Source organism: Aphelocoma coerulescens, assembly GCF_041296385.1.
Source record: "Aphelocoma coerulescens isolate FSJ_1873_10779 chromosome Z unlocalized genomic scaffold, UR_Acoe_1.0 ChrZ, whole genome shotgun sequence".
NCBI lineage: Eukaryota > Metazoa > Chordata > Aves > Passeriformes > Corvidae > Aphelocoma > Aphelocoma coerulescens.
In genome coordinates, this window is record NW_027184085.1 from 4,532,953 (window position 1) to 4,545,059 (window position 12,107).

The 12,107-nt window shown below is 39.9% G+C and overlaps 1 protein-coding gene across 2 annotated transcripts; it reads left to right on the forward strand.

The window, feature by feature from the left end:
* The first annotated feature begins 2,261 nt into the window (after positions 1–2,261).
* On the forward strand, positions 2,262–11,657 carry SYT4 (synaptotagmin 4). Of its 2 annotated transcripts, none has more exons than XM_069001592.1 (4): positions 2,262–2,682; positions 5,456–6,270; positions 7,801–7,921; positions 10,926–11,657. In XM_069001592.1, the coding sequence occupies exons 1-4, from the start codon at positions 2,649–2,651 to the stop codon at positions 11,231–11,233; spliced, it is 1,278 nt and encodes a 425-aa protein (XP_068857693.1). In that variant the 5' UTR covers positions 2,262–2,648; the 3' UTR covers positions 11,234–11,657. The 2 variants fall into 2 exon arrangements, with proteins under 2 accessions (XP_068857693.1, XP_068857694.1); XM_069001593.1 differs by having other exon boundaries at positions 5,456–6,264.
* Positions 11,658–12,107: the final 450 nt, after the last annotated feature.

The window sequence follows — 12,107 nt, forward strand, 5'->3', positions numbered from 1 at the left end:
GGAGGTGTATACTGAGACCAAGTTGATGATGGTACAACAGAAGTAGATAAGCATAGATAATATTAACCAATGGACTCTCAAGACCCAGGATACATCAGGCACTTCATTCAGATGTGTTTTTTACACCAGATTGTCATGTTGACTTGAAGGGAGACTAAGTTTGCCAATAATACCAAGTTGGGAGGATCTGTCAACTCCCTCAAGGGCAGGGAGGCCTCTTGAAGAGGCCTGTTGAAGAGAGACCTCAACAAATGAGAGAGATGGGAAATCACCAGCTGTATGAAGTTCAACAAAGGAAAGTATTGGATTCTGCATCCGGGATGGGACGGCCCTGGATGTACAGACAGGCCGGGTAATGAGATGTTGGAAAGCAGTGCCAGGGAAAGGAACCTGGGTGTTCTGGTCAGTGGCAAGTTGAACATGAGTCAGCAGTGCCCTGGCAGCCAGGAGGGACATCCTGGGGGTTATCAGGCCCATGTCCTGGGGGGTATCAGGCCCAGCACTGCCAGCAAGGGAGAGGATTGTCCCGCTCTGCTCTGCACTGGGGTGGCCTCACCTTGCATGTTGTGTGAAGTTTTGGGCGCCACAATATAGGAAAAATACGAAAGTCTTAGATGGTGTCCAAAGGAGGGCTATAAGGAGGGTGAAGGATCCAGAGAGGAAGCCATGCGTGGCTGAGGGCACTTGATCTATTCAGCTGGAGGAGACTGAGGGGGGATACCATCACTGTATACAACTTTATATGTATTCTGTGTATTTCTCATGAGACAGCAGAGGGGCAGGCACTGATCTCTTCTCTGTGGTGACCAGTGTCAGGACACGAGGGAGTGGCCTGAAGCTCAGTCATGGAGGTTTAGGCTGGTATTAAGAAAAGGTTCTTCCCTGAAACAGTGGTTGGGCGCTGGAACAGGCTTCTCAGGGAATGATCACAGCACCGAACCTGAGGGGGTTCAAGGAGCATTTGAACAACACTCTCAGGCACATGGTGGGATTCTTGGTGTGTTCTGCTGAGGGCCAAGAGTTGGACTTTGATGATCCTTGTGGGTCTCTTCCAACTCAAGATATTCTATTCTTCCATGACATTCCTACTTTAGTTTTTCTAAAATCACAGGAGCTTCACTGACTTCACTGAGAAGGAAGAAAATGCTTTTAAATGGGGCAAGTCATACTAGCTTCCAAGTGGCTGATCATGGAGTAAGGCCATGCCAGACTATGTCTGCGTCTGGATTTCATTATTTGGAGAAGCAACAACACCTGTTTCCCATTTATGCAGAAGAATTAGCTCCAAACCTGGCTGCTATACTTCGTTTTGAATCCAGGAGGAGTCAGATGCCAGGTGCTGGCTTTTGCAGCTCTGTTTCACGAGGAGTTAGCTTGGTTTATTACACACTGTAGACATTCTAGTTACAGGCAGCCCTGCTTTCTTGTCCTGTTCACGCCCCTCCCCTCCCCCCCGCCCCCCCCATTTCTCCTGCCTGCCAGACTCTCCCTGCCTCTCCACCACACTCTCAGTTAACACTGGCAGACAGACATCTAAACCAGTAAAATCTAGAAGTATTTAGGTAAAGTCATCTCTTTCCCTGACCTGCAGGAACATAAAGAGGATTTCCAAAGTAGGGGCTGAATGTTTATATGGGGGTGGATGTTGGGACGAAGCAGGGAGTATGCACAGGGACAAGTCACATCCGGAGTTTTCGTGACTCAAATTCAGTAAATGTATCACGTCAGTCATAGGAAAAACGTGTGCCCTGAAGCTGGAGAGAAGGTGTCTGGACTGTCTCAGGTTGGCAACTCTTTCACGTTGTTGTGACCTGTACAGCTGATAGTTAATTAAACAAATAAATAGCTCTTACCCGGGCAAAAAAAGGCACACCCATGTCTTTCAGAGGGTGCACTGAATCACAGACATTGCCATTTCACTCTGTGTCCTACTGAGGGGTGTGTGGGGGAGCTCATAACCTGCAGCAAGGCAGATAAAATAATCGATGAGTGTGTGTTCAATCCCAAGACAGGGACGGGGGGGTAGGAGGAGGGTGTAGGAAGGGAGAGAGAGAGACAGAGAGGAAGGGAGGGAGGGTGTGGTGGCTAGGGAGGGGGGGAGGGAGGCGGGAAAGGTGCTGATTTCAGCCCTGTAGCGTCAGGATTGCGTCAATTTGGGTTTCAACCACGTACTCAGTCTCAGAGCGGAGCTACTCAGAAGAGCCAAAACAGGAAGGGGGTTGCAAATCAGTGTGCAAAGGGGAGGACCGAAGGTTCCCCTCCCCCCTCTCCTCCAGTCCCCTTGCAGCCTCCTCCTCCACTGTCCCCACTGCTCGTGCCTCCGGGTTTTGGGTGGTTTTTGTTGTTGTTTCCCTTTTTTCCTCTCTTTACTATTTTTTTTTTTTTTTTAACTGCGGTGGCAAAGACGGCTGCCCGGGCGCCGTGAGAGCGGAGAGCCGGGGGACAGCAGGGCAGTGCTCTTGGTGCCCCGGGCTTGGCATCCGGCGAGGCGGCTCCCGCATCCCGGACAGCGGCTCCAGCACCGCGGACAGCGGCTCCAGCACCGCGGACAGCGGCTCCAGCACCGCGGACAGCGGCTCCAGCACCGCGGACAGCGGCTCCAGCTCCGGACAGAGGCTCCAGCCCCGCGGACATCGCTCGCCACCAACATGGCTCCGATCGCGGACAGCCGCCAGCAGTTCGGTAAGCGAGTCCCGGCTCCCCGCACTCGCGGCCGGGCGATGCTCCCCTCCCCTCCCCGGGAGAACAGCAGCCTCTGCTGAGCCTCCCGGTGCCTCCCAGCACGCAGCTTGTTGGGAGGGACCCGGTTTTCCCTCAGTTCTCTTTAGGTCTCAGAAGTTGTGTGAATTTGCTTTCTGTCCCTAATTTCTCTTCCTTCTTCCCTCCCCGTTCCTCCTCCCCAGTAAAGTAACGGAAGAGATAAAGAGATTTTTTTTGTAGGTGCGGTTTTGGATGAGAGATTTGGGGTTGTTTTCTCTGTCTCTGTTCAAGTAACGTGCATCAAAGAGTTAGATGATGTAAATACATTTTGTGCCACAGAGAAAATCTTTGTTCAAGTCATTTTGGGAATAACTGCCATTCCTTTTATTCTTGTTGTAGGTCAATCATTAGTTAAAGTGAAAGGACATTGCTAGGAAGATGAAAATAGAGGATTTCAGTTTTTTTAGCTGAACAGCGGCATCTTAACCAGCCCAGTTTCACTGAGAATAACAAAGATGACAGTGAACTTTTCAGTTTTGTCATTTCTATGCATTGGATGTAGTGTGGTACCGAAGTTTCAGAAACAGTCATGTATGTGCACTTACAAAAACCATACGTAAGTTGCTTTAGTCAGAAAAGCAGTAAGTGGGAATGTTTCTGAACTCTGCTTGACAAATATTGAGTATAGCCTATATTATGCTTGCTTTAGCAGTGGTTTGATTCAAGGATCATTCCACTGACTTAGGTGAAGAGACTCCAGATTTATATCACATAACTGGAATAATAACTTCTCCCAGAACCAGTAGGTGATGTTTTCTATTAATGCACTGCCTTGAATGTTAAACAATTGATTTACATTATGACAAAAGCAAGAAATTAATGTTGTGATACAATTATTTGTAAATAGAAAACCATTCTAGTTACAATTTCATCTTCTCTCCTATGCCACCCACTTGAGGTTTCTAACCATACTTGTGACATCATGCTTGTCTAATTACTTACTTAAGAAAGATAATTAATAATAAATGTCAAATTGATTCTACCACTACTTTCAGTAGCTGTAGAATTAAAGTAGAACATAATTACAGTAATATCCATTACTATAAAAAGTCTATTATCTCATGAGAAAGTATTGTAAATGTACAAACCATTCTTAAAAGATATTAAAGTATTCTGATTAGTTTTCAATTACTTTTAGCTTTCTGTTTTTATACCATGTATACTTAAATTTCTGCAGCCTAGGGAATTCTTGAAACTCAAAGCCACGTGCTTAAGTTAGGAAAAATTCTTTTTGGTTATGTATGTGGTTTTCAATCATCTCATTAAGTTCTTGCAATTAAGTATATAGACTAGTACAGCTTGTAGGTGTCAGGAAAGTGACATGACTGTTGTCATAAAAAATTAAAAGCCAGGCCTGATCCTTTCTGTGCTGGAACATTATGTCCTACTTTGCTCTGATAGTATTGTTGTCGATTTTTTTTTTCTGAATCATCCCACTAAAAAGCAAAGGTATATTGGCAGCCCATTTATCTGCCCAGCTTGTCCCTGGATGAAGCTGATTTAGTAATACAGGGGAATAGTTTTCCTTTGCTCATCCAGAATGACCAGAGAGAAACAGAAGTGTTACATAATTGCCTTTATACATAAGCAATGTCATGACATTAATATTCTACTGGCCATCCACAGTAGCAGGGAATAAAGATTAAGCTCTGATTGTTACATTGTGGGAGGTTTAAACTCACTTAGTAATATTACTTATGGGCAAAATTGGATTTCCAATTAGTTGTGCTCATTTACCCTTCGATGCATGCTTTGAAGGGCTAATGATACTCCATATGTAAATAATGACACATGGCAATGGAGGTTGTAACACTTGCTCAGGTTCCTCTTTATTCAGTGTGAGTATAGGATTCATATTAAAACTGCAGAGAATTTTGTTTTAATGTTTTCTCTTATATGCTCCTAAGAAGTACAGACCCTTTCTGAAACCTCCCCACAAGCTTTGCTTCAGTGTCTTAAATGTAAAGCTTAGTGGTTATCAGTGTTAAATTTAACGTGATTTTTTCAGCTTTGAACTCACATGTGACTACCTAATGTCACATCCATCTGGAAAAGACACTTTGTATATAATTATTCTAAGTTTTCTTGATAGACTTCCTCCTGCAAAGTATCAAAAATCCCAGTGAAACTGTTGAGTGCTATAACCTCCAATTAAACTCACTTATTTCAAGAGATACCTCCAGGCAATTATGGGATCAGACCATAAAAAATTAGTTAATTGAGTGTATAGAGTATTCTAGGAAACGCTATGAAAAGCAGATGATGTATCTATAAGTAATGCATATTTCAGAGTGTGTTTTGGCTAAACAACAAACCTCCATAAATCCAAAGCTGAAACCAGCTGAGAGCTGGTATTATTCACATACATATAAGCTCAGAAACTACACACAGACGGTTGAGACAGTCGAGAAATTATGAGCAGTGATTATTATTAGGATGGGAATAGTGTTTTCCTCCCTAACTCTTCGTGTATGGAAAAATACTAGCATAACAAGTGTGCCTTAATTTGGGACTGCACACTGCTGCCTGCAGGTGGCGAGCAATATGTACAATGCAGAGCACTTCCAGCATGTCAACCCTGCTGATATCACCATCTCGTATCAATTTGTTTTACTAAATTAATGCTTTATTAAATATCACGCAGAATTCAAGGTACTGCTGCTTATCTGCTTGTTGCTATTTATTTGATTTGCAGATGAAATTCCTACAGTGGTTGGGATCTTTAGTGCATTTGGCCTTGTCTTCTCTGTCTCCCTCTTTGCTTGGATCTGCTGCCAACGCAAATCTTCCAAGTCCAATAAGACCCCTCCATACAAGTTTGTCCATGTTCTGAAGGGGGTTGATATTTACCCTGAGAATCTCAACAGCAAGAAAAAGTTTGGAGCAGATGATAAAAGTGAAGCAAAGAACAAATCAGCCATGCCAAAGAATTCTCTCCACCTTGACCTGGAGAAGAGAGATCTAAATGGCAATTTCCCCAAAACAACCACAAAAATGCAGAGCTCTCCAGATCTTGAAAATTCATCTCCTAAGCACTTTGCAGAAAGGAAGAAAGATTCAGTGTCCCCTGATAGCTTAAAATCCATCACTTCCCTGTCATCTGAAGATAAACAAGACAAGCTAGGAACTCTCTTTTTCTCCTTAGAGTACAACTTTGAGAAAAAAGCATTTGTAGTGAACATCAAAGAAGCTCGTGGGCTGCCAGCAATGGATGAACAGTCAATGACTTCTGATCCCTACATCAAAATGACAATTCTGCCTGAGAAAAAGCACAAGGTGAAAACCAGAGTGCTGAGAAAAACCTTAGATCCAGCTTTCGATGAAACTTTCACGTTTTATGGGATCCCCTACAGCCAAATTCAAGACTTAACACTTCACTTCATGGTCTTGAGCTTCGACAGATTTTCCAGAGATGATGTCATTGGAGAAGTCCTCATCCCTCTCGCTGGAATTGAACTCTCAGAAGGAAGGCTGCTAATGGACAGAGAGATCATCAAAAGAAATGTTAGGGTAACATATTTTTTACTCAAAGTTTGAAAATGTTGTGCTAGGGTTAGCTATGATTCTTGTGTAACGCTGCTGCCATCTTGGAAAGAAAAGCAGAAAAGCTCAGCATGCAATTCCTGAGATGCTTTCCTAACGGCAGTGTGAGGAAGCCATTACACAAATGCAATAAAAAAAAAACCATTACAACAAGCATGTTGAAAGAAATTGCTTATGCCATAAGCTCTAATTTCTTATTCATCTGGTCCAGCAGGTTTGAGTGGACCCATTCCATTTAGGTCAAGCAGATTCAATCCACACTGATTTGCTTTTAATTGCTTTTAAATGAAAGAAAAAATATATTTATATATTATTTCCTTTCTCCTCCCTGTCCTTTCCTATTTGGCATCATTCTTTCTTAAATCTTACAACTACAGGGGTTGTAGAGCACATTATTAAGGAAGTCTTTAGTTATAGAAGTGGGACCTGCTAGAGACCATACTGGTGATGTTGTAGCATCACACTGGTGCTTTCACCACCTTGTCTCTCATGATTTGTGATACAGGCTGCACCTTTACTAAAGGTAGTAAGGGAGAAGCCATAGACTTGCTGGAGTCACTGGCAAAATGTCCTGACTTCACTGGGATGAAAATATTTCATACCCTGTTGTCTCAGTTCAGAATCAGGTCATTTACAACCACCCCAGCTGAACCACAGAAATCCACAGGCATCACAAACACATCTCTTAAATCTCTGCTAAGGAAGTGGAATGTGCATTGACGTTCAACATGATAGTTTTCAAATGACAAGCATACTGCCAAATAAAATAAATGTCTACTAGACAACATACTTATAGCTACTACTGTTACTTTGCAATCCTATCCCAATATGGCAACAAATATAACTTTGCTACTGATCTTTTGTTGAAAACTTATAGGATTTTCTGGTATATAAGGTACTATCTTTTCTTGTTTCTCTTGCCTTCCTTCTCCCTTTGAAATAAACTACTCCTGCAAATTCAAATCAAATAGTCATAGAGAAAATCTTTGATCTCATCTTTATTCCATGTATATGATACTGCTTTAGAAAGTGTCAGTGGATAAGATTTCACTGACACTTTGAATCCTTCCTGTTTAAAATACTTTACTGAATATTTTTTTCTTTACCTATACTAGACTTTTTTCCTCCCCAATATATCTTTCTGGAATTTTGTTTGGCTTAAGATAATTTTCTTTTTAACTGAGATTTTTTTCTCAGGATTGCACTTCTACTCTCTGAAGATAGTGATGTCATGTCAACATATATTTTCCATTTATTTATTATTTATTTTTGTTCAGTCTAATAACTAATTATAAGAAAATTTATATAACTACTATAGAGAGAAATTATATTTACTATGTAAACCAGAATAGCACCATATGTTATATCCTTTTACACAGTTTTTGAACATACACTTCTGTGATATTCCATAAATCTTAATTCTGGTTTAAAGCCTGGTCAATATAATTGCTTATAAATAGTTTGTTGTCTTTTTTTTTTTTCCTTTAATTTCCTCAGAAATCATGTGGGCGTGGAGAATTACTGGTCTCTCTCTGTTATCAGTCTACAACAAACACACTCACTGTCGTCGTTCTAAAAGCCAGGCATCTACCTAAATCTGATGTGTCAGGATTATCAGGTAATGGTTTTAATAATGAATATGCCCTGAGAATAAAAAACAGAATGACAAAAGACAGCTGAAATGTGGCATTTTGAAGACTAAAAATATTCCATAAATGCAGAAATGGTGTTTCTATTATTTACAGCCTATTAATTTTATTCATATCTAGGTCAATGCTTTATTTCCAGGGTATGTATTTTACAAATTTGTTCTTCAATCACATCGAGAAAAGGTGGCATCTGTTAGGAGTGGAAACCAATGAGTTTTATGATTGTCTTGAACAGAACCCATCTGCCATAAGCATGGGATATTGTTTGCAGATACCAAAACCTTTTATTTCTGACAAAAAGTGAGTTTATTTGTAGAAGATCAGTATTGAGTGAGATCATCATATGATTTATCTCAGAAGAAAAGCAGCCACTTACCACTGTGTTGAATTTGGCCCACTAACATTTATTTGGCAAGGTGAAAAGGTGAGCTGTGCCAGTGCTGGGAGGAGGCTGCAGCATCACACTCATGCTTTATCATGGGCCAAACTTGGGGTGAACTAAGAGGTATCAGGTTTTATCCTCTCTTCTACTTGTCTGCTGCCATTTCTCATTCAGTGGAACCTCCTCTGAAGCCAATTCTAGAATTGCATATAGAAGACACATTAGAAGGCTATATAACATAATAACAGTATAAAATTTAATGTCCTATATATATAAGAATGCCACACAAAACCAGCAGTACACAACAAAGGGCTGTAGTACCACATCTGCTGCTGCTTCTTTGTAGAACTGGCAGTCTTTCATTTCACTGGATATTTTGAAAGAAGCAGAAGGTGAGGTAGTTTTGGGAAACACTGAATAATTATCACTGCAGCCAATAATACAGTTTTTCTATTTCTCATACTGCAATTTACCTAGAAAACCAGCCCATCCTGAACCCAATGTAACAAAGCTATAGATAACTCCCATCAGGTCTCATTTAAATCTTCCTTTGGATCTAAATTTTGTTCACATATCAGGAAGTGAAAGGATATATATGGAGCCCAACAAGAATAAAAGAGAGGATATGTACTTTTAAAAATTGAGCCCAAAGTCATAGGAGACAGTAGTGGTTTCATGAAGGCATCATGACAGCAAGCTGATCTCAACAGACCTGCCTGATGTTTACTCAGGTGGGAAAATAACTTGATAAAAAAAAGCCCTCCTGGTCACAGCATCCACCTGGACCCTACAGAGCATCCAAACTACACACTTGTTTCCTGCACCTCCTACAACTAAAGCCAGAAAATTTGTTTGCTTTTCCTGCTTCCCCCAGGAGAGCCGCCTTGCTAACTATAATGGGAATGTAGTATTTCTACAGGCAGCCATGTTGCACCTGGACACCTACTTCATTTAAACAGCTCTTCATTATTTTCTGTTCATCAGTAAGGCCAGGTTCAATAGGTATTTGTGTGTCAGTAGCATACTGCACTCAGGACAGTCATAATTTTCTCTGTGACTTTCCCCTCATCCCAACAGTAGTCTTGGAAAAGGAGGGGGATGAAATGGTGCTTCTGTGGGATAAAATAAAAAATTGCATGATTCAATCTCCTTGAGAAGAGGGGAATATTTTTATACTCAGATGATGTTCCATTTTCAAAATCTCCTTGATTTCCTTGGTCACTGATGACGAGGTCTCCTAACGACCTAAAAAATCCAGTGAAACTCTCTAGCCTTATCTAGTAGCTGGTCAGAGGTGAGAGTCATAAAACTTCCTCTAAAAAGAAATGGAAACCAGTATGAATTCATTGATAGATATTGATTTTGATATTTCTGATGCTTGCATGGCATACAATAAATTCAAAGCCAGTGAGTGTTTTCATTACCCCCTGTTTTTGAAATATTCATTATAGCAATAGAATATGAAAGCAAAGAGGTACTCTATTACATCCCACTTCTGGTAGACTATAGTCAGTTCAAGGAAAAATATAACTTTTACTCATCTAACCATTTCAGTCTGAGAACTGTAAGATAACATTTATAAATACTATTCAGTTTTAGTAGCACTTCTTTTAAAAAAAGTATCCAAGTGTTCTTGATTAATTTGGCTGGTTGTTTACATAAACGATCATGTTTGACTGGGTTCAGTAGAAAAGATTTTGTACTACATCAATGCACCATGAGAACCTGGAAACAGGCCCACAATTTCACAGAATAAATGCCAAGGTAATTGAAAGGGTTCTGTTTTAAAATGTTCCCTCTGAAAGAATAAATATGGCCATTACTGAAGACAATAGCAAGGGAATCTCACAACAATTAAATAATTATGAGGAATGCAAGCACTCAAAGTTGGTAGACAGCTGAAAATATGAACATTTTCCCTTCCCATATTCAAAAGTAGTACAGCACAGGTGTAAAGTCAGATACACACTCCCACAGCAAACATACCCTTACATTTAAAGTTTATTGTCAAATTTGTTCAATAACAATTGGTGGCCTCAATTTAATCAGGTTAATTGACTTCAGTAGAACCCCAGCAGAAATATCACATCCATTCTCTTAGCCTAAGTTTATTCACTCCTTTCTGAAGCTTTTCTTTTCATGATTCTGATTGATGCTGATGATTATACACCTGTAGAATGTGTGAAAAGCAAATTTCTGTTACACATAAGTATGTAATGGTACATATTTTTCAGAGACCATTAGAATTTTGTGCACTTTCAGACCATCTTTGAATGTGGTAGAGATGTTGTTAGGTTTAATGGACTTCAGCACAGGATTTATCTCATGAAGGAAATACCTGTATTTGACCATGGTCTAAACTCCCCTGCCTCCCTTGAACATAATTTTGGTGACCATAAAGGGAAATTAACGGGGATAATTCAGATGAAAAAAAAGAAAAAAGGATGGGATGAATCATCTTTAATAACCTGAAACATCTACTCATTGTGATGTAATTGCATTAGATAATTATGGAATTTTCCATAAAGTAGATCAAGGAATTTCTAAGCAGCACTGTTCAATAGCTGACCTGTGCTTTCTTTTCATTGCAGATCCTTATGTCAAAGTGAACCTGTACCACGCCAAGAAGAGAATTTCTAAAAAGAAAACCCATGTGAAGAAGTGCACCCCAAATGCAGTTTTCAATGAATTGTTTGTCTTTGACATTCCTTGTGAGGGCCTTGATGATATCAGCATTGAATTTCTGGTTTTAGATTCTGATAGGGGGTCAAGGAATGAGGTCATTGGCCGGTTAACCTTGGGATCTTCAGCAGAAGGAACAGGTGGAGAGCACTGGAAAGAAATTTGTGAATATCCTAGGAGACAAATTGCCAAATGGCATATGTTATGTGATGGTTAGCAGCTTAGAGAGGGGTTGGATCTTAAAAAACTATATATATTTCCATAGGCAAGGAGCAGGTTTTTTTCTTTGCTACATATAATTACAAGCTTTTAACTACAAAACTTTTTTTTTTTTTTTCAAGGGGGGCAGGGGATTTGAAATAAAATTGGATTATCAGAACAGAAGGTAACTTAATTTTCACAGTAAATAACGGAATTTCTATTTCATTAAACTTTAGCATAATTTGTTCAGATTCATATTCTTCTAGAGTTTAAGTAGCCTGTAAATTCTGAAGCACTATAAACCTCAAAGTCTTGAAAAAGTCACTTATTAGTGACTCAAATAGAAGAAGAAAACCTTATTACAATATATCCAAAAAAATCCCCACCTGTGGCTTATTAGGGAAGGGGATCGATCTAGAAAAGCCATGGGGATTGAGGAAGGGGGGGGGGGGGAATTCCTTCTACCCCTCCACCAAAAAAACCTTCTTTTATGAAAATTCAATCATTATTTGTAAGTTTTGTTTACTTATACTTTGATCATCCCAAAGAATGAACGTTTTCAGCATTTTGCTTTACATATCATGTTGTGTAAAACTATTTTTTTTAAGTGTCAAAATATTATATAATTATTTACACTTGGATTTTTTAAATAAGTTTATATATATAATTTGTTTTATTACAGTGACCAAAATAGATGCATATTTCAAATTGATGATCAAGGTAACATACATTTTTTGTTAAAAGGGCTCCTTTACGGGTGACTGTATGTGTTACAGTATATCTAGAATTTGGGGTTAGATATGGCTTGCATTTTTTTCCTCTAGGTAGGATTACACTTTAAACATTTCAAGCCATAGAAAAGACTTTCTGTTGAGATGAGGTAACCTACA